Genomic DNA, 21871 nt, shown 5'->3' on the forward strand with positions numbered 1-21871 from the left:
ATGGGCTTATGTCCAGGCTTACATGTTCATAAGACAAGGGTCCATGTAGTCAAGAAAACATTTCATTTTTACTACATTATCTGTAGTCATCTTATTACTGTTCTTGCTCTTCTACTGTCAAAATGGGAATTCAGTTGGGTAACCTGTCCACAGTCTAACTTCTTGTTATAAAACTAAGATTAAATCTAATGACAAAATGTACAATCATAAAACAATTTTCACTTTGGGAGAAAGTGCTTGCTTCTTCATTCATGTACAAAATGTACTTAAAAAACTTTAAAACCCAAATTTTCCCTCCCTTTTTTATTTATTATCAACATTAATATACTTTTTATTGTCAAAAGATCACTGGGTAGCCAAGTGACTTTTAACAAACATATTTCAGACTTTTGGTTGCTGACTTATATGCACATTTCTAGCATACTGCTCAGAGGAAATAAATTGCTTCCCAATTCTTACCTTTTCAACTGAGTTCCCATTCCAAGTTTTCAGTCTTTCAGCAACAGCTGTGAAGCCATGACTTAATATTCATAATATTTGTGGAAGCTGGGGAAAAAAAGAAGACCTAAAATAATCTATTAAAAATAGTAAAAGTCATTATTATAATAACAAATTCTCTTTAAATGAGACAAAACCAAATAGTGATTACAATTAGGCACTAATTGCAGTGTTGTCACTTTTGCAGTGTTGATTAACTGTACTTTTAAGTTACAAGAAATAATACTGGTAAGTGTTTTCTGACTGAAAATATTTCAGAGTCAAGTCTGTCTGAAAAGATGATTGCATGGAAGTAGAAAAAATTACCATGTCATTAATATTTAGTTTCTTTTTAAAACAGGGTACAGTAGGATTTGAAAATCAGATCGACAAATGTCTAGAGCTGGCACAATATCTCTACACTAAAATAAAAAACAGAGAAGAATTTGAGATGGTTTTTGAAGGGGAGGTAAGCTTTCTTTTATGTAGGTAGGAGCCAAATCTGTATGAAATTTCAAAAAGTCTTCATGCTTCTCCCAGTTCTTCAAACTAGCTAGGCAAAACTGCTCTTATTTTCTAAAGAATTACATGACTATTGGCATCTGGGCAGTTTTTTGGCCAAATGCATGTGGTTTTGTACCATAAGTGTCCGTTTTATCTCCTCTTCACAAAGAACTTCTCAGTTTAGGGCATGAAGATTACCTTGATACAATCTATTCATGCTGAGATTCCACAGAACTGAGAATCTGCTATTTCTGCTGTGTGTTCTCTTGCTATTGCCATTACATAAGCCCTTGGTCGAGAGAATATTCTTCATCTCCCCATTTACTAAGAAAAGGAAAATTGAGTTGACTTTGCTGTGATCTTGGAAACCAGTCACTCATAAATTGCACAAACTGCTAAAATACACTACTGGCTGGCCTTTAGTGTGGATTGATCTGTACTGGGGTTTTTAATTGATGTATGTGTTTGGTTCTTTTGCAGCCAGAGCATACAAACGTATGTTTTTGGTATATTCCTCCAAGTCTCAGGGGCATGCCAGACTCTGATGAGAGAAGAGAAAAGTTACACAGGGTATGTGTCTTTTGTTAAATCTAACAATATAATCTATTCTTTCAACCTAACGTATTCTATTTGTTAGAAATAATATATCTGTGTGTTGACACATAATCCACATTCTGAGGTGGCAGTTCTCCATTGCTTGTTATGACCTTGATATTTGTTCACCTCTGTTTCCTGTTTTACTGAGGCTGAAGTCATGTTTTCCCTATGGTTTGTATCACTTCTGAGCTCCCAATCGTTACAAATCTTCAAAAAGCAGCCTAAGGATATGGCAGTCTTGTTTGCATAGGACAGCATATCAGCAAGAGAAATGGAAGGGTAATTATTTGAAAATGCTTGGACAAGTAAAGGACATGGAAACCTGTAAGTCCTTCTCAGGTCTTTATTTTGATTTTACATGACAATGCATTACTGCATTAATATCCTGTGGAGGACTTTGGGATAAATGTATTAGAAGTGAAGAGGGAAGTGAAGTCATCATAGAATCATCACCAGGAAAAGTATCATGTTACTTAGGACTTGAGGGAAGCAAAATACATCAGTTTTCTAGTAGTATTTTAGACAGACACAAGTAGAATGAAATACTTTCAGGAGACAAAAGAATGATTTTGTAGGTAAAGTAGATAGATAGATAGACAAGATAGATACATAGATTCAATAGATACATAGATTTGATAGATAAACAAGATGCCAAAAAAAGAGAGAGTAAAGGAAGATTGAGGAAAAAGGTATGCAGTGGTGAGAGGGATAAAATGTTTGACTTGACCCCGTTAAATGTTAGAGGACATCATAAAGCATCCTACAAAACAGTAAAAGAGCCAGACATATGACCTTGGCTGGCAGAGAGTAGAGCAAGAGAAAGAAGATCTGGATGCAAAAACTGGGCTTAGTCAATACCAAATATTAAGGCTGTCAGAACATTATTCTTTGTAAATTAAAGTTTGGAAGTAAGATTGTGGTAAATGCGCAGTACTGCAAAGCTACTGGAAGGTTTCCATGGCTTATGCCAATGGAAAATATTCTTTATAACATAGATCTTGTGAAAAATTTCTATTGTTGTCCCCCCACAAAAATTGCTTTGAGAATACATAATATTCTCATGGAAAACATCCATTATCCTCAGAAAGATCTGGAGGAGGTTATCATACAGGGGCAGAAAACGTTTCTTCATGACAAAATCTTCAGCACAAAGAAATGACATGTACACTTAACATGTAAAATTATTACATAGTGACTACTCAAAGATGCTACTAGTCTGTTAATCAAAAAGATGGATATTACTGCTGGCAATTTTCTTCTAAATATCCAATCCCTACATATTTAGTTTTTCAAGGTTTTTCTGTTACAGATAGTTTTTTATAAAAATGAGTGCCTTTTTTGTGTCTCAGTTAATTTTTTTCCAAATTAAGAAATGCTGTGGCATACAAAAAAAGGATAAATTTTTCTTCTCTCTTTCTCTCTCTCTCTCTCTCTTTTCTTTTTTAATGATAAAGGTGGCACCAAAAATCAAGGCACTGATGATGGAGTCAGGTACTACCATGGTTGGATATCAGCCTCAGGGCGACAAAGTCAACTTCTTCCGAATGGTCATCTCCAACCCAGCAGCAACCAAGTCTGACATTGACTTCCTCATTGAGGAAATAGAGAGACTGGGGCAGGAGCTGTAGTACAGTGGTTTAATTATTTATATCTCGAATTCATTGTTTTCCAGCACTGGCTATTTTTAAAACCCAGTTCTGTAGAACATGTTTTAAGGAAATTCTCTTTCTATAAGTTCCAATCTCCTAAGGCAACCTTAAACGAAACAACTCTAGTCTACTGAAATATATATATGTATTGGTAGATCACACTACTGAGGGAAAATATATTATCTTGAAGTTGAAGTACTATTGACTCTTACATTGGTCTTGTTTATTGTAGTCAGCAGGAAATTATTAAGTACTAAAATAGCAAATTAAGAACTCTGCACAGTACATATGTACAGTATAAATACATATATATAATTATATATATAAATACATATATATATATATAAAGTGGTTATAAACTTAGATCTAAGCCACAGCATGTTTTCCACTTTAAGAGAATTAACTTTTCCTTCAATAACTATTGATGTGGATAATGTGCTACAGGTTTTTCTGCCAGACAGAAATAGACATAGAGAAACATTTCTAAAATGTAGATTCTTAGGAGCTAAAGGAAATGTAAACCAGTATTAAATCTTACTGTTGGGTCTTTTCTCACATACAAAACAGCAATCCCTAACAGCACCTCTGAGTAAAATAGTTGTATTTGCCCTTTAGTGTCAAATCAGGGGATAGTAGTAGCAGAGTCATTGTAACAGGTATATTATTGCTGTATTTTTAGAGGTTAACTTGTGTAGATTGTGTATATTATTGTTAAAGGACTTTGTGTAAAAGGATTTAAATGTAATAGTTTTACAGCAAGATAACTGTTGAATTGTAGGTATCTGAAATATTCGCTTATTTATATGCAGAGATTTACCATGCTGAAGAGTTGTCTTGTATTTTCTTCCATTTGTAATGTAACTTATTTATATATTATTGAAGTTCTAAATAATGTTTATGGTATCTTAGTGTCTTTGTGAGCCAAAGAAAAAATATGAAAGTATTAGCTGACACTTTTGTTTAAATCCTAGTGCCCTTAAAATAATAACTTACAGATAATTTTATTGAAGATAAGGAATTCTAACATTGTGTATAGACTGTCAAATTATGAAATCCCTTTAATCTATTAGAATTACTGGACTTTTCAGTTTTATTTATTGTAATGTCAGATTGTCCGTTCAGTGTACCGAATGCTTTCCTAGTGAATGTTGGTTGCTAACCAAGGTCCCTGTTTTTGAGTTTTGTTTGAGGACTGATCTCTGTGACCATTTTAACTAAATTCTGTGGGAGTTTTAACCAGCATCATTCTTTTATAGAAATGGAAATCACTATCTGTTTAGAGCTTATAAAATGAACAAACACAGAAGTAATCTTAGTATCTTTGAATACAGCTGGCTTGGCCCAACAATTTCAAATGGCTAGGCTTTTCAAATTATAGACACCAGATTCATCTGCAGCTTGTTCAATTTTAATCATTAGATAATCAATACTACCGAGTGGAAAAGTCCATACTGGAAGCAGAGCAGTGGAACAAAATGGAGATTCAATAATCCTCTGTCTACTGAGTTACTGTCATGGTGATAAATGGAATATGCTAATTTCAAGTGTTTTCATACATGATTCTGTGGCTATCTTCTATGCAAGTCAGTAATTAATTGCTTTTTCTCCCACCCCTCCACCTCAGTAATAAAACTAAATTACCTTACAAACATTCAGTGAAATGCAGTCATGCTGTGCAGTTTTCACAGCCTCTCTGGCCCCCATCAGTCCTTGTGGAAGGACAGCTACAGTCAGGTGAGATTTCCATCCTGCAGGTCCCACTGGTTTTCTTCTGAGGATGCTGTCTCACATTTTTGGCTGTGTTAGCACAGGGGGAAGCAGCTGTTATGGTAAATGCTGTATTGTATAGCACAGTCTTTCCAGCTTTTCATAGGACTACTGCTTATTCTTCTTCAATAACCTTCTGTAAAACCTTTTCTTGAAATGGAGTCGAATCTAAAAATTATTATAAGCTTGTCACTTTCTTTTAAATTAGCACAACTTTCAAAATAGTATCTACATTGTTATTTTTATGTCATTAAACCCTAGTAATCTTGCTGATACAGTATTTCTTTCATTAGGTTATTTTCCTCAAGACAGTGTAGCTGGTTTCTTGCCTTCTAGATCTTAAACCTCAATCTTCCTCAATGATAACAGTGTTATCTGAGCTATGTATTCAACAGTGAACATTTCTTGATGCAAACATCCATGCTGTATGACCCGAGGGCTGCAGTCCAGGAGTAGTCAGCGTGAACCCTGACTTAGTAGTACTGATTCCCATAATACTGAACACTACCCTTTATAGCTACCAGCTATTCATCAGAACTGGAGGATCTCTCATTACAGCTGTTTTTAGAGTACAGAAAGAAGTTTCTTTTGAAGAAGTACATGTCACACTTTTATTTACAGACTTCTACCTGAAAATCTGGTTTCTGTCACAGTTTTATTTTATTCAAAAGGCAGCTACAGAAGATGGAAAAATTTCCCTCAATCCTTTATGAGAAATGGTATGAACTAGTATAATCAATGCAGACATGTGTGACTGTTGACATACCTTCACCAGGGAATTTTACTTTTTCCACAAAGGAACCATGTTCCTTATGGTTTCAGCCCATTCTTAGGTAGGAATTTCTGATTTCCTCCACCTCCCTAGTCTAGTTATTTCAGCAACAGTAATACTAAAGATCCTAACTTACTCTCAGTCCTCTAACCTTAATATTTTAACCTCATGAATCTTGTTAACTTGGTCGTCATCTCAATATTCTAATGATAATGTATTTGAAATGTTGAATCCCCTCAAAGCATATGAACTAAGTAAAGAGAATCCTCTTCATCCTGATCATGAACTATAGGATGACTATAAGAAAGACCATAACAAGGGCATTCATACAGCAGGCCTTGGACAGTTCTGTGATGTAGTTAGAAACAGACCTAGAGCTCTTCAGTATATATATAATGTTTTGCTCACTAGAATGTCTGCTTCCTCGTTTAATGGAGTATCTTGTGTTTTGAAGGCCCAAAGCATCAGAGGTTCTGCTATTGGCTTTGATGGTTTGCAGCTGGGTGGGAATAATGGAGCTCTACCTGTTTTAGAAGCGAGGCAGTTAATGAAGAGGTGTTTTCTCTAAAGACAAGCAACTTCAATTTATCTTCCCAGCCTCTGCATTTTATCTTGCCTTTCTGCAGTGTTGTGTCCTGACACAGCTGACCACAATTAGATTTTTGTAAAGCTTTTAATTCTAATATCACATTCTGGAGAGTTTTCCTATTACATGTACCATATTCCACAGGCACTGGGCTCATATTAATTTCTGACTTGATTAGCTGACTTTAACAGAATAGTTACAGTCAGTGAGAAAACTCATCTATTTTCTTCTTAGTAGGTAATTTCCATCTGAGTAATATGCTACAGCTTCTCAGACTAAAGTTTACCTGGAATTTTAATCCATACACTATTGACTGTGAAAGATCAGGATGTATGGATATACAGAAGTATTGACTAATTCAAAGCATTGCAATTCCAGGTGAGTAACTTTGCTTTTTCTGAGGCAGCAATTTTACCTTTAAATCATATGGACAATCACCATAACTTTGCGTGGGTGAATTTGGATGAAACAAACAATAGGCAAGATTTTAGCTGAACACACAGCTGCAGTGCTTCTTAACTGATGTAATTTACTTGGAAAGACAGACCACTGGATAAAAATCAACAGCAGCTGTTAATTTTGAATGAGAAAAATTCTGATTGTATACTTAAAGGTACTTTATAGAGAAGATAGTTAGGTTATATCATTCACAGCAGACAGATGGCACAGGGGCCTTGGAAATAACCCAGGATTTTAAAATCATCATAAACTTAGCTCATACTGTTTTTTGAATGGTGACAAATATGAAGAGATTTTTAAACAGAATCTCTGTTTTGTGGTTTAAGAAATGTTAAAGTTATAAAGAAATTATGCAATGCAGTTTTAATTTTTCAATAAAACTTGATCTTAAAACTAATTTGTCTCATATAATTTTTGTGAGCTCTTTTGATTCCTTAAGAATATGAGACAAAAGTCATACAACATTATCCCTCACCTTAAAAATAGTAAGGCAAAGACTATTTAATTTTAATTGTGAATTGAATGTGAGCTTGTACCAACACAGACTGAGGAGGGGGCACAAGCACAGAATCTTGGTCAGTTTGAACAGGATTGTTGAGACATTAGTACTGTGTGTAACATGAAAAACATAATTAAAAATCTTGGATTCTAGACCGTAGTTTGGGGTAACCCTCCATTCTCTTATTGAAATAAAATATTTTAAATTTTTTTTGTATACCTTATATATTGAAAAGTAAGAGTATGTTTTGAATTCATAAAAGTATGATTTTTCTTTTCTCATTATATGGACAAATGCTGACGAATTGCTGCTTTATGTGTGATCTGTAGAACTGTCACTGACTTTAACAGTATGTAACAAATTTGCTGTTGATTGCTTTAGGGTAGGATGAGCATCCTTCAAGTAGCATGAGTTTTCTTAAAAACAGTTTTCTTTCCAAGTCAAAAATTTTATGTAGCAAACTACTCATGAAGAAAATAAATGCCGCAAAGAAACTTAAGTCTATTAGTGTAGCATGCAAACGCCATAATTTAAACCACTAAAAATCCTGGAAGATGATTGTATTGTGTGAGTATTAAGGAATGTTCAGCGTACACACAGACGGTTCAATAAAATGTTAGGACCAAACCAGAGTTTTTGTAGTTAGATACAGCTCACTGTGGTCAACAAAATTACACCTGCCTGAATTTCTTCTGAAGGGTTTTATAATTTACAAATTGTGACAATTATGCTTAGGGTGATGATACATGAATTGGGAGTAATGCTCACTCAAGAACAGCAACTAAGAGTGAAGCAGAGATGAGAAGACACAAGCATTGAATGAAAGCAAAGGTTAAAAGGAAGGATGGCTGCATAATGTGGAAGGATTTGTGTTTCATTAGTGCATTTGAAAGAATCAGACTTCTGGACAAAGCAAAATTGTAATTTTGGTTAGAAGAGAAGATGCAAGCAGAAGATTTTAAGCAGACCTGGTAATGAAAGAAAAAAGTTCTGGTTGTCTGTTTTAATAGATCTGTCTACTGAGGAAAAATGGTGCACTGTTTAGTAATGATGATAACAGAAAAATCTGAAGACAAAATATTACAGACCTTGATTTATTTCTGCTACTTATAAGGTAATCTGTTCAGCATCTGAATGTAACTATTTCAGATAAGTGTACTTCATATGTGTATTTGTGAGTGTATTTATATTTCTTGATATAAATGAGAAGGACATGTACATACATTTACATACTCAGTGTGTATCAGAAAAAAACTAAGTTTTGCACGATATTGACAGTTTTGTGTAGCACTTTTCAGGACATCTGCGAAGATTCTTGAAGTATAACATTAAATAAGTATATCATGAAGGAAAGTGTATATTATTTTCCCTTACCTTTGAAAGTATGTGGGTGTGTTGGAAATTTATATGATTATTAAATTGCTATTGTGTGAAATCCTTAAATTATAAACCTTGTAACAGGATAGAAGTTGGTTTATCTAAGAACAGTTGGCTTGAGGCAGGAATTACAGTATGAATTTTTGGCCTTGTTTTATGTACAAAGGTGTTGTGGCACAACAGTGTGAGCAAAAATACGTAAGATTAGTGCAGATGGCAGGAAATGGAGAAAATAGTAAGTTTAACATTCAATAAAGCCCAGAAAAAATGTCACCACAAGTAAAATCAACAAATGTAAGTACACTTACTTTAATTTAGACTTACAGGAGGCTATTATCTGTGACCACAATGTAAACTGGTTTGAAGCAGTGCTTGCTTGGTGTGGCATCATCAAGAATTTCGATTATGCTGGTGTATAAAGCAAACATATTGGCCATCCAAAAAGTAGATACTCAAATGCTAACTTTAAACTGGACAGGTGAAAAGTGTCTTCTAAAAAGCGAAGTGAGAAAGACATAAGACATTTCTCATTCAACGTCATTTTGGTCAATGCTTTTTATCTTCTAAAGATTGCACATATTATAAATTACATTCACTGTTTAACATGTTGCCTTGTTAGGACTTTCCATGGGCCTCAGCAAAAAAAGCCATTAATCTCAATTAAGCTTCTTCTTCCTTTACTTATGGGAAGGTTTCCTGCAGGGTAAGATTTCTATTTGTTCTTGTGGGCACAGGGCCAGTCTTACCACTAGATTGCAATGATAAAGTTTTTATTTCCATTGCTTTGAAGTTTTCTGTGGTTCCTTGTTGCATTGTCCAGCTATGGGCATTCTCTGCAGACTAAGCCCTTATTGACTGTGTCTTTCGGGTAATTCACTCTCCTGCCACAAGCACAGCTCTGGCAATCACTAAACACGCTCACATGGCTCTTGAGTATTAAAGGAGTGCAGCTTCCCTGGGCAATGGGGTGAGATCTCCATGTGCTGGGTTTAACAGTGCTGAACCAAAGAACCATAGTTGTTTTGATTCCAGCAGGATTTCCTATTTCTGGAAAAAAAAATTACTTTTACTAATCCATTGTAACTGTTGCCAGTAGGTATTTGCTGCAAAAATTTGGTGTTTACTTATCCTGGTCACACTTTAAAAGTACATTACTTTTACCTGACTATGCTATGTTTTAAGGGTATTATATTTCTTTATATTGCTTTGTGTCATCATGGCGCTTCCATTATTCTATGTATTTTTCAAGAAGAGGTGTGGGGTTTTTTCACACTACAAAAGAATCAAGTTTAGTTTCCCTGCTGTAAAAACCCCAAATCAGTGAGAAGTTGTTACTGTTCGTACTCAGTCACAGCAAATGTAATTATTCTGTAGGTATAAATTAAATAGCTGTTTTATCTTACAGTATAATGCAAAACATATTCTCTTTTCTTCCCAAGCATATGAGGCCTGTGTTTTTGCAAGATATGATGTGAAGTCCCAGATTGCTAATTGTGACCTGGCTCCCGGGCAGTGAGAACTGTAATTGCCATCAGACAGCTCCCTCTGCTTTCTGACGTGTGTGCGTGCAGATTGATTGCAGCATTAGAGCTGGTGCTGCAGTTCAAAGGAAACCTAACAAAATTTCTTCCTTTTGAGTACATTAACATTACTCTAAAGAAAGCTACTAGGCCAGTAATTGCTGCAATTTTCGTTCCCTAAAAGCCTAGGGGGTCTTTTCCTTCCAGAAATTTTGTGACTGCAATGTAAATAATTATGCTTAGCTATTGTTGAATGACTGAAGAACTCATGTTAATTTTCTATGTATAATGCTGCTATAATTGTACAATTGCTGCTGTACTGGAAGCAGGCCAGAGGTGGAATAGAGGTTCTCAGGGGAGTTTAAAGACTCTCTCATTTACTTGGTAGCTCAGACCAGAGCTGTTTCCATTAAGGTGGCCAAGTGGTCATAAGAAGGAACAGGTATCACTGGATTATACTAGAGAGACTTGGTTGGATTCTCAGAAAAATGTAAATGGCTTGAATTTACAATGGGAGCACTTCTTCCCCTCTCATCTTTTAGCAAATACATTTAATTAAAAAAGCTTCAACAAACAAAGGGCCCTTGGGACCATGTCCTCAGTTTAGTGTTTATGTAGTGAACTGCTAATTCATCTGTCTACCTACCTAGATAATTTCTAAATGAGCATAACTCATATACAAATGTACATCTCTAGGCTGTAACAACAAATTATTCTTCAATTACAGGACACCTACAAAATTTTAGAAGTAAACAATACTTTGTATATCTATCTTCCCAGCATTGCATATTTTTTGTCCTTCCAAGGAATGGATCAAGAGAGTCTTTCAAACATCTGTCTACAGGGGAGAGTGCACAAGTAAAGTTCTGGGCTAGACTACCAACCAGGCTTTTACATCCACCTTTGAATGGAATCAAGGGTTGTAAGGTTGTTCTAATACAGAGAAACAAAACTAGTTTGGACACCCTGACTTTGGTGGGTTTCTTGGGTACAAATGAAAAGGGAAAGAGAGATAAAATGATTGCTGGTGGTACACCAAAGAAGAGCCACAGGGCTAATTTCAAAATAGTAAAACTGTCCAGCAGGCAAAAAGCAAATGTACAGCTCACTTCTGACTGAATAATTTACAAAGTAGTAAAAATCAGAAGAAGCCAAGAATTTGAGACCATGTAAGTGACACTTGTTGCATGTAATGTGAAATAGACACCAGCACACAGAATGTTATATTGTAGGAATATAGAAATGTAGATGAATATTTACCTGTCCCTAACTGCTTATTTATATAATTTCAAATGCACAAGATTTTTCTGGCAATAATATTTTTTCATTACATCTATAGGCACTGGAAGCCTTTTTTAAAATCTGCATCATTCAGCAAGGGGTGCTAAGAAGAATTGTGTAGAGAGGTAAAGCTTTCTTCTACCTTTGTTTACTTATGTTTAGCTATCTTTAATCAGGCTAATATTTATATGTTGGTTTCCTAGGTTAAAGAACACGAGTTCAGTTACTTAAATAATTTGAAATGGCAAAGGGCAAAGTAAAACAGTGAAAAATAGAATGTATCAAAATAGATTTGTAGAAGCAAGTACTGTGAGCTAACAGATTATTCACCCTGTGCTTGCTTTGAGTGTGATGTGCACTCTGAAATGTAAATTCAGCAATCTAAGCAGCTGTTCAGCAGTTACAACAAAGAATACCTAGGATTTAGGAAAATGGAGGCCCATTTCCCTATTACACTATAAAATCAGGCTTCTATCCCTAGTTGTGAATGAGAGATGTGATCTGGTAGGTTCTTGTCCATTAAAACCAAGTCACACTCACACTCACTGTTTTTTTTAAACAAATTAATAACTGTTTGAAAAACTTTTCTACACTAAGTTATGCAGAATCTTCTCCTGGAGGACTAGGTATATATCTCTGCATCAGACCAAATATCTTGATCAGGTAGTCTGTAAGAAACAAAGAAAACAATATAAAATAACAGATGTAAAATATACATGTAAAAATATATAAAATGTTAGAAATATTTTAGCCATTGTTTGGTTTTGCTTTCTTTTGTTACACACTATATCCTACAAATGGCTTTTAAACTACCTTATAAATTGAAGAGCTTTATAATTTTATTTATGTTTATCCATGCTCCACAAACCACATTGTAATTGCAGCTAGTATGAGCCTCTATTATTTGTAGGTCTCTGGGCATGGAACATTTTACAAAATGCAGCTGTTGAACTGCTTTTAGCTGGTCCAGTAGTGGTTGCAATTGTTTTACAGTTGACTGTAATTCCTGGGATTTACTGGGATAGCTATTTAAAAACAACAACAACAAAACCGGAAACCATTGAGAAATTGCATTCCTAATTTATGCCCTTACGTTGCAATCTGTTGATGACTCTCTAACAGATCAGGAAAGACCTAACAAGGAGGTAGCTTAGAATATGATATAAAAAAGAAAAAAAGGGACTTCACCCCTCTGTAATGCTACTGAGTTTTAGTGCAATTACACAAAGGAAAATGACAGCAAAACTTAATGAACCAGAACCAAGTGTACTGCCCTGGCTCTAAAAGGAATGGGACTATAGTAGAAGAAATAGAGTAGTTTGAGGAAAAATGAGGTCAGGACGACCCCAGGAGATGCTCTACATGCCTTTTGCCAGCATGCACCTGGGTTTCCAGCTACTATTTCAGGTTCATAGTTCTTGGATGAACACGGCTAAACTTTAACGTGCCAAACCTTGTTGCTGTGGTACAGCTGCATGTAAAGGTGTAAGAATGGTGGGCACTGCCCTTCCTCTGTGAATACACTGAACATCTTGTCCAAGCCACCTACTCAAATGGGGCCACACAGAGCAGGATGCCCAGGATCATGACCAGATCACTTTTGACTAAGGACAAAGAATGAGAATAAACCTCGTATCTGTTGTCAGCTATTTTCCTTCTGATGTGATGGTGAAGCCTTAGCACATACCTGGAAGTGGTAGAAGGCCATAGTAAAGTCATAGAATCTAAACTACCTTAAAATCTAGAGACCTACAAAACTCAAAAGAACAACAAAAAACACCAACCAACAAAGAGAGACACAGTATAAAGAGAGGAGATAAAATGAAATATTCTCATCTCCTTTCCAGACATCAGAAGAGTCAAATTTCAAGATTCAGATCTATTTATTATTTTTATTCCTTTGACCTGAACCAATATAGCACTAAATATGTCAGAACTATCTCACAGCTGACAAAGAATTGTACTGTGCACTTACAATGCAGAAATAAAATCATTCTCTGCAACTATATTAATATTTTGATGGGTGTTAACCACTAGGAAACTCTTAAACTGAGTCAGGGGTTTCCCTAAGAACAGAGAATATCAAAGAGGTAGGAAGATGGGGTTCTCTATGGCCGATGTACTTGACTTCTTAATGAATGACCTGTATGGACTAAGGCAGTCTTTTAAAATTGTGTTGCTGTTTTAAAAGTTGTTGGGGTTTCATCTGTTTCAACAGCTTTGCCAAACACTTTGCACTAAACAATTTGCAATCACAGCTTTTTAAAGGAACTAGAAACTAACCTGGGTTCTGCTTTGGTTGGATTTTTTTTAACTTAGTGTGATTTTTCTGAGCTGTTACCTGTATTACAGTGATTATTTTAGAAGCTCTCTGATATCTGTTTCTCATTATGATAGAGTTACGTCAATGAGTAGTGCATTAAAAAATAAAACAACTGTAACAAATAAGAGCCACTGTTCTAAGCTGTCTATGTAATTTTGTATTCTGGCTGCATTTTGCACTGGTCCGATTTTGAAATTGCTACTTTCCAATTCACATTTTCCCAGCTAGGTCTCTTTGTGAGGGACATTTTAAAGGCTAAACAAAAGGGAGTAGCCAGTTTTACCAGGGAGGGTTCAAGTGGGAAAAACAAATTGAAATTAATTAGAAAACCCCTACAACTCTTATACTGTATATTTTAACAGGCAAAATGGGCTTCCACAAAATGGAGACTTATAATGGAAATAGACCCACTGCCTCTTGATATTTTAAGGTGAGAAAAAAGAAATGTAAATGTCATGTACAATGCCCAGTCAGTAGGTTTTGAGTTTCCTACTGGGCTTTCAGCAGTTATTGAAGACAAGCAGCAGTTGGAGCAAAGGCAGCTGGAGGGAACGCCCAGGGAAGAAAATTGCAGCCAGGTGTCTGGGTGAGGACAGAGGTCACATCGAGCCTCGGATCTGAGAATTGCTCCAAGGCAGGCAGGCCTGTGACTGTGAGCCTGTGCCTTGTTCAGTTCTTGCTGGACCTGGGCCTTAGCCTGCAATTTCTGGCTCTTGCAGCACTCTCATCTTCCTTTTCTAAGCGGTTCTGTGGCTTCCATCAAAACCAGTGGGTAAACTGTCTTTCCCCTGCTTGTTTCATGGCTGGAGCAATTTCCTTTGTGCTTCTGTTTGTTAGAACATTTATGGTGACTGCAACTTTCCCCTTCATGCTGACTTAAATAGGAAAAATTTCAAATCATCATCTGTTCTTAATTTTCTTCAGCCATTTAACTCTATCTTTGATGTTTTTCTTCATCTTTCTTGGCAGCTTCTCAGCCCAAACCCCTGTTCCTGCAGTGCCTGGGCTTAGGACAACATCCAAGTTTGTGTTGGGAGTTAAAAGCTACACTGAACTTCACATAGTTCACTGAGTCTGACACTGTATCAAAAGAAGACCCTCAAAGAAAAACACTGGGTAGGTGACGTCTGTCCCTGAAACCAAATAAAGCATCTGCCAGAAACATGTTTGAAAGTCCTAGTTAATGTTTTGTACATCCATTCTCTCTAACTCATGGCAAAATGCCACCTCTGTAAGTCAGGAGAAAGGAAGCCTTCTAATGGTTAAGGTTCAATCATAGTTGTGAATAACACCACACTCTTCACAGTGTGTTTTAGCATAAAGCTGGTTCATGCATTCAAAGAGGTGTACTCTGGTCCTTGCAGGACTCAAACCCTTTGGCTCTAATAGTGATGTACCCAGAACAGCAAGAAGGGGAGTCAGTGCCAGCAGGAATAAGGGCTCAGCACCAGAAGCTGGCTGGGTCTTCCCAGCTGCTACTACATCACCAGGAGTGCCCATGGCATTGACAGCTGCAGATCTCATCTCAAAATAAATAAAACATATTCCAGCACACCCCAGTAGGACCCAGTTAGGCCCACTAGCTCCTGTTTCCCAAACTTGCTTGCTGGGAAATGCATCCAATCAGGTGGCATTAACCAGGGCCATTGAATCATTCTTGTCAGCAGCACAGGAGAGCATTGTCGTTCTGTGTCGTTTGGCTTTCAGTGCAGCGATTTCAGATGACAAACTGCTCATTTGGTTCTTAAGTTCAACACATGGGTGACATCCTCAGCTGCTGCAAAGAGCAGGGAGAGCCCCATCTGCCTGCAGTGAAACAGAAACCACATCAAATAGATACCTGTCCAGAGATGGGTTGATTCTTGCCATAAGCTCACTTTTAACTTAGTTTAACATATCTAGGTAGCTATGGAAGTGACTTCTGGCACTTTTTCTAAACCTCATTGGTTTTTCTAATTCATCCAGGAAGTCCTGTAGCATTTCCTCTTTGGAAATGGTGCTAAGAGCACTCAGATAGCCAGCAAAGGATTAATCTAAGCTCTAGCTTTGAGCTGCTCTCCCTATCACATGGGAGAGGACAGAAATTCAATTTTTTGAGGAAGAAAGGTAGGGTTCTGTTTTGGGTTGACACTGCTATGTGGCTAGGCACATAGGATTTGATTATATCCCAGGCTTTCTCTCTCTTAATCAATTTTATTTGCTCCCTCTAGCAACAGCTCATTAAGAGAAAGGTCATTGGCTTTAACAAACTCCACCTGCAAAATAATGCTATCCAATAGCATTCTTACTAGGATTTTAAGGTGATTACTTGAGGATTGCCACTCCCAGGCCATATACTATGTTACCAGTTTGTTTTATTGTATGCAAACTTCCAAATCTACTCTCAAAATAAATAATGTTACAAGGTCCCAGCAGAGGCATCCTGCTGTCACAGGGATGTGATAAATAATGGAAAAAGCTCAAAAAATACATTTCCTGGTTGTGGAAGATAGAATCCTTCTCCTTGAGGCTTGAAGGAAAAGAAGTTATCAGCTATTGAGGTAGAAGAAAATAAATCACAAAAGACTTCTCAGGGCAAGAAAAGATAAAGGAGGGGGAGTTGAATGTTAGTTTTGGTGGGGTTTTTGGTTGGGTTTGTTTGGGTTTTTTTCTGACGGGAGGATTAAAAATAGCTTAAGAAATGTGTAACTGTGGAAGCTTTCATAAAACATGTCAAGATGAAAACAATTCAAAAATATAACAAAGACTAAAAAGATCCTTTCCTGAGGCTAAAGCACATTGCTTTGTCTGAGCTAGAAATTAAGTGTTTCAACCATGGCTGGAAAGAGGCTAATGGTGCTTAGTTTGTAGCTGTCCAGAAGATGGAAGAATGTGCCCTTCTGTGACTAATGAATGCACTTAGGAGGGCTGTCAGAGAACTGGAGCTCTCTGGGCAGGGAAGAGGAGTTATTGTGAACAACTTGTGTAGCCTACAGGGTCAGATCATCTCTGTTTCAGAGTCAGAGTGCAATACTGGTCCTGTTTATCTTAAACTCCCCATGATATTATTTGATTTGTTCCTTCCTTCTCTAGGACCTTTGTAATTCTTCTTCTCTCACCTTATTCACCTGTCACAGGTGAGCCAAAGTAGCAGCAGCCCAGGAATAACACACCTGTAGCATACAACAGCATTTGTAGACTGTCAGTTTTCAAAGGTCACTGTTCTGTGTTTAGGGGCACAGAAGAGAATGACAAGTTTTCTGGGAGAGGCACCTCTCTTGTAACTGTGCCTTGGCACACAGGCAGTTTCTGTTTCTTACAGCTTTAGAACTGCTCCTGTACTCTGACAGCCAAATCTAAGACGGCCAAAGCTATAAAATCAAATATTGGGGATGAAACCATGATAGGGACTTATTTTAACCCTGATACTCAAGAGCTATATTTGGCACTTCTGCCTGGTCAAATCTGTCAAGACAAATGTAATTTCTCTACTGAATGTTCAGTGTGTTTGCAATAACTCTGTAAGGCCTATAGAAAAGTTCTGGACTTTCTGCCAAGAAGGACTTTGTGGCAGGTTCAATAAATGGGCACTGCTCAGGATGGGATTCTAAAGGATTTATACATTACCTATTTTTAAATACATGGGTTTTTAGTGTAAACCTTTGTCCTGTACTGCTTTCTTCCAGGAGAGTCTTCATCAACAGCAGCTCTAAACATTCTTCATCAGAATCTGGCACTTTGATAATACAGTCAAGGTGTACATTTGCTTTTCTGTCTTACCCCTCTTTTATCTTAAACCATAAAATCTGAGTTGGGAAACTCAGAAGCAGTTGATTTGTTTTGTTTATGTATACCAACATCTGTCCTTTATGTTTCAGTCTGAATTTTAGATAAAGGGCTCTAGAAAAACTCTAGGTGAAGTAAAGTGTAGACCTGACTTCTTAAATTAAGATAAAAGAATTTAAAGTGCATTGTAGAACTATAGCTGAAATAGTACATATCACTGTACGAAGTACTGAACACTCAAGATACTGCAGAAGAGATTCAGTGAGCAAAAAAATTTCTCATTTCATTTATTATGTGTAAGAAAACAGGATTTAACACATTCTTGGTAAGTAAAAAGGAGTTCAGCAGCAAATCCTTGACTATCAACAAAGTGTCTTAATGGAGCAGTTTCTAAAACTCCAGATTTTAGCCTAACCACTTGGGTGAAAAACAACTGACAATACATGTAAGTATCACGTAATGAATTGGTTGGAAATTACTTAATTAATCTTCCATTATGAACCCTTCTTCAGCAGCATCTCTAGCTGCAGTATTCCCAGAGCCAGCTGCTATCTACAGCTGAATAGTAGCAGGCCTATTAAACCTCTTAAATACTTGCATTCTAATTCCTAAATTGGTGGCCAGAACCTTAGTCTGTGCAATTGCTTCTATAATCAAGATTCTATCTGTGTTTCTATAATGAATTCTGTTTTCAGGTCAATACAGTTTAAATAGGCTTCTTTTCTTTTTTAGTAGTGAAGGAAACCTATTTTCTGTGATTTCATACATTGTGTTATTTTCTAGTTAGTAATCAAGTGAATCTTTGAAACGTTTTGACATTTGTCATAAAACTCTGTGCCCTCTCTCAACTATTCACCAATGCACCTTTCACTGTGAATACATGTGTTTAAAAGCTATTCTTCTCTATTATGTCTGTTCTTAGTCATATACCCTATAAAAATTCTTAACATCATGCTTCAGGACAGAATTTGGGGTCTGATGGCTATATGAAATTGGACAACAAGCTAAAGTAAGGATTGCCAGTTCGAAGTAACAACTTCTGGAGGCAGAGATGCAAGAACATTGATTTTACTGAACCCATTCCAATACTCAGGCACACATTTGCAAAGCTTTATAGGAGCAGAAGACGCCTGTTTTGGACTTTCATCAGTCTAAGAGTTTCATCCAGTCTTAGAATCTCAGATGAAACCCCTGTAGAAAGTAAAAATTGTATAAAAAGCCCTTCTGTCAGAAACCTATGGCTATAGGATCTTTAATTGTCGAAGTTGTGTTCCTTCCAGGTTTGTGTGAAAACTACTTACCAGTGTCTAACTCAGAGCTACTGGGTCTTCAGCAACTTAGGGAAGAGAGGCAGAGTTTAACTGTGTTACAGCCAAGTCAATCACTTTTACAAGTTAAAGTAATGAAGGCGCTAGTTAATTTCCTGTGTCCCATTAATAGAAACTCCATAAATTAGTTTTGCTGAGTTTCTGGTTTCTGAAACAGAAGCCTGATTCTGGTCTCAACTCACTTGGGGAAGAGGGCTGTAGATTACCTTTACAATTCTCTGATCTGTTGATGGCATCTGCAGTCCTTGGTGCAAATTACAGCAGCCAGAGGAACTGTTCCTGATAATAACCAGAGCATGACAACACTGACTACAGCTCTAATACGTGCCCATGCTGGGAGCTCTGGGGGAAAAGCAGAGAGCAATTCTGCCTGAGCATTCCCCTTCCAGAGATGCAGCGTGCTAGGTCTGATCCTGCTGACACTGAGGCCCTTCCCTCCCATTGCAGAAGGAAATTGCTGTGTGTCACAACAGTACAAAGTTAGTTTTCAGCAGAAGGCATATGAGTTCCATCTCTTTCCTGGCTGGATACAAGTCACTCCTAATTGTCTGACTGAAACTGCTTCCCCTTCTTCATGCATTACTGTAAATCAGCAATACCGCAATAAAAATTGACGGATATTTATAGTGACAAAAAAATGTCAAGCGGTTGTGACTAGGCTTTCTGAGTTCGGCATGGTCTTTTTGTGCCTTGTGGGGCACCGGGGGGGAACCAGCCCAGCAGCATTCTCCCTGGGAAAGCCATGCCTGAGAGAGCAACTTGTCCAGCTAGTGCCTTCCTGCCTTACACTTCATTTCCTGTTTAGCTTCATAGCAACTAATGACCATTAAACCAGCTTTAAAAATGCCCCACAACACTCCTATATTTAATTAACTTTTAGAGCATCAGACCGTACTATTTAAATCACAGCCTGCCTAGTTTCAGGAGCTTGTTTGGTCTGAGGCTCACTAATACTTGACTTCCATTCAAAGTGCTTCACTGTTAATTTCTCTTTACATTCAGACATGGTCTGATCTTTTCACAGCTGTTCTCATCAGCAGGTCAAGAACAGGTTCAGTCTCACACTTCTCACATTTGCACACATGCTGACCATTGCTACCTTATTTATCTTTTCTTAGATACCCTCAGTTCCCAAGCACCTCCTGCTCCTAAACTGAGACTGTGGGAATTGTATGTGAGTGCTCCTGCAGCCTAACAGATGGGCGTATGGGTTCTCTGTGTCAGCAGGCTTTTACCAGCCATTTGTGCTTGCCAGAGCTTTTTGTAGGGCCGAAGGGATTGTGCTTTATGCCTCTACTAATGGGAAGTTCTAAGTATTGTGGGTGCACAGCCATCTGGATGCTTTCCAAGTAACTGTAGTTTGCTCCCTGTCTGCTTGCAAAGGAGATAAAATCCCCTTGGGTGCTGCTAACATATGAGTTGATCTTAGACATACATCAGGCTCTTTATGGCTCCTCCCAACCCCAGTCCTGCTCTCTGGGACCAAAGTCAACAAGTAGGTATTCTGACCTGCAATTCCTCATCTTGGGCAATACATTAATAGTAGGATGAATGAGGTCATACCTTGATTAGGGCATAAAAAATGTTACAACTAAGAGCTATCTTATGAACCATCTCCTTCTCAGTCACTGGAGACTGCTGTTCCATTTCTGCCTAAAACGATATCCTTCTTTCAGTGTTTGCTTACTGGAACAACCACTTTTATTACCGCAGGCCTTTCATAACTCTACCAGTATTCACTTAATTTAATTTTAAAGGCATCCATTAATTAAAATTATTCTATTTACTGATTCTTAATAATGCCTCAGAAGCTTTTGTTCTGGTGTGTGTGTCTATGTTTGAGCTTAAGACCATTTCTACAATAAATCATCATTTTCTGCCTGTCTTAGCCTCTAAATGATGTGGGTCAAATAGGCTGATTTGTACACTGTGTTTCAGTAGCTCCCTTCCTGCCACACATGGCTGGGTGTCTCTGTCCGTTTTCGTTCCTGCTTGCCCAGCACCAATAAACCAGGAGAGTTTAGGGAGGAGAAAAGAAAGCGCAGCTGCTTTTCTTCATCCTCTCCATATCCTGCTCTGCAGAAGGGATGCTGGCTCCTGCTGGAAGTGTTTGCACCATGTTCTCTGCAAAGGTCAGCACCGATGCTTCATCTATGGCAAACTGGATTTTAGCCTGCAGCCATAGCTGACAGCTTCAAGAAGGCCACTTCCCCATCCATCTTACTCAAACAATTGTGTGCAGTCTCCAAACTAATAATTCATCATTTGCACATGTGTGCCTTCCACTTCATTATTTTATTAACATATTAGAAGGGTTCTGATTTATTTATTAAATTCATTATTATTCTTTATCAAACAATGACATGTTGTTAGCCAGGAAGATGCACTTGCCACCTCGCAACTAATTATGCCAATTAAGTTTTCATGATTCTACCACAAAGCACAGCTCATTAACTTTAATTACTTTTGAAATGCAGCTGCTGAGATACACATAGAAAAGAACAGGTAGGTTATATTTGTTAGTTAATTTCGCCAAATGGGGTTTCTTGTCATTAGGTCTAAAGTGGTACTTTCAGGCAATCTTGTACACTATTTCTGAGATAAGTTTTGTCTTTTTCACTTAATAGCTTTTTAAAGTTGGGGTTTTTTGTTTGTTTTACAGATGAGTCTTTTCCTATAGAACATTGGCCCAAATTCAAAGATATTTCTTCAAATAAACATAGTATTTTAGTTCAGCCCTTAATGGGAATTGATGGACATCTGCAAAGAACATCTTTCTTTGCTGAGGTGGAACCAGTCCAAAAAGGGTGACAGCATTTTGATGAAAAGCTGAGATGCTGTGGTAATGCCAAAGTTCCTAAGAAAAAGAATTTCAGGTCTGAAATGATGTATGTAGTTTATGTCTCCGGTGAGGGGCCAGGTTCAGATTTCTCTGAAGGCTGACTTCAGGAGTTGTCCTTATTTTGT

The 21871-nt window shown here is 37.2% G+C and overlaps 1 protein-coding gene and 1 long non-coding RNA gene across 2 annotated transcripts in view; one reads left to right on the forward strand and one right to left on the reverse strand.

Annotated features, from left to right (window-relative positions):
- Positions 1-5262, forward strand: part of GAD1 (glutamate decarboxylase 1) — a 31374-nt gene extending 26112 nt beyond the window's left edge. The window contains exons 15-17 of the mRNA XM_071562918.1: positions 839-946; positions 1462-1551; positions 3033-5262. Coding sequence (XP_071419019.1) covers positions 839-946; positions 1462-1551; positions 3033-3206 — 372 coding nt within the window. The 3' untranslated portion in view covers positions 3207-5262. The remainder of the gene's footprint in view (positions 1-838; positions 947-1461; positions 1552-3032) is intronic.
- Positions 1-21871, reverse strand: part of LOC139675350 (uncharacterized) — a 31116-nt gene that overhangs the window by 6494 nt on the left and 2751 nt on the right. The window contains exons 2-4 of the long non-coding RNA XR_011698473.1: positions 8996-12156; positions 4869-5162; positions 460-546 (exon numbers count right to left, since the gene is read on the reverse strand). This is a non-coding gene — a long non-coding RNA (uncharacterized lncRNA). The remainder of the gene's footprint in view (positions 1-459; positions 547-4868; positions 5163-8995; positions 12157-21871) is intronic.

Source organism: Pithys albifrons, chromosome 8, assembly GCF_047495875.1.
Source record: "Pithys albifrons albifrons isolate INPA30051 chromosome 8, PitAlb_v1, whole genome shotgun sequence".
In the NCBI taxonomy this organism is placed as follows: Eukaryota; Metazoa; Chordata; class Aves; order Passeriformes; family Thamnophilidae; genus Pithys; species Pithys albifrons.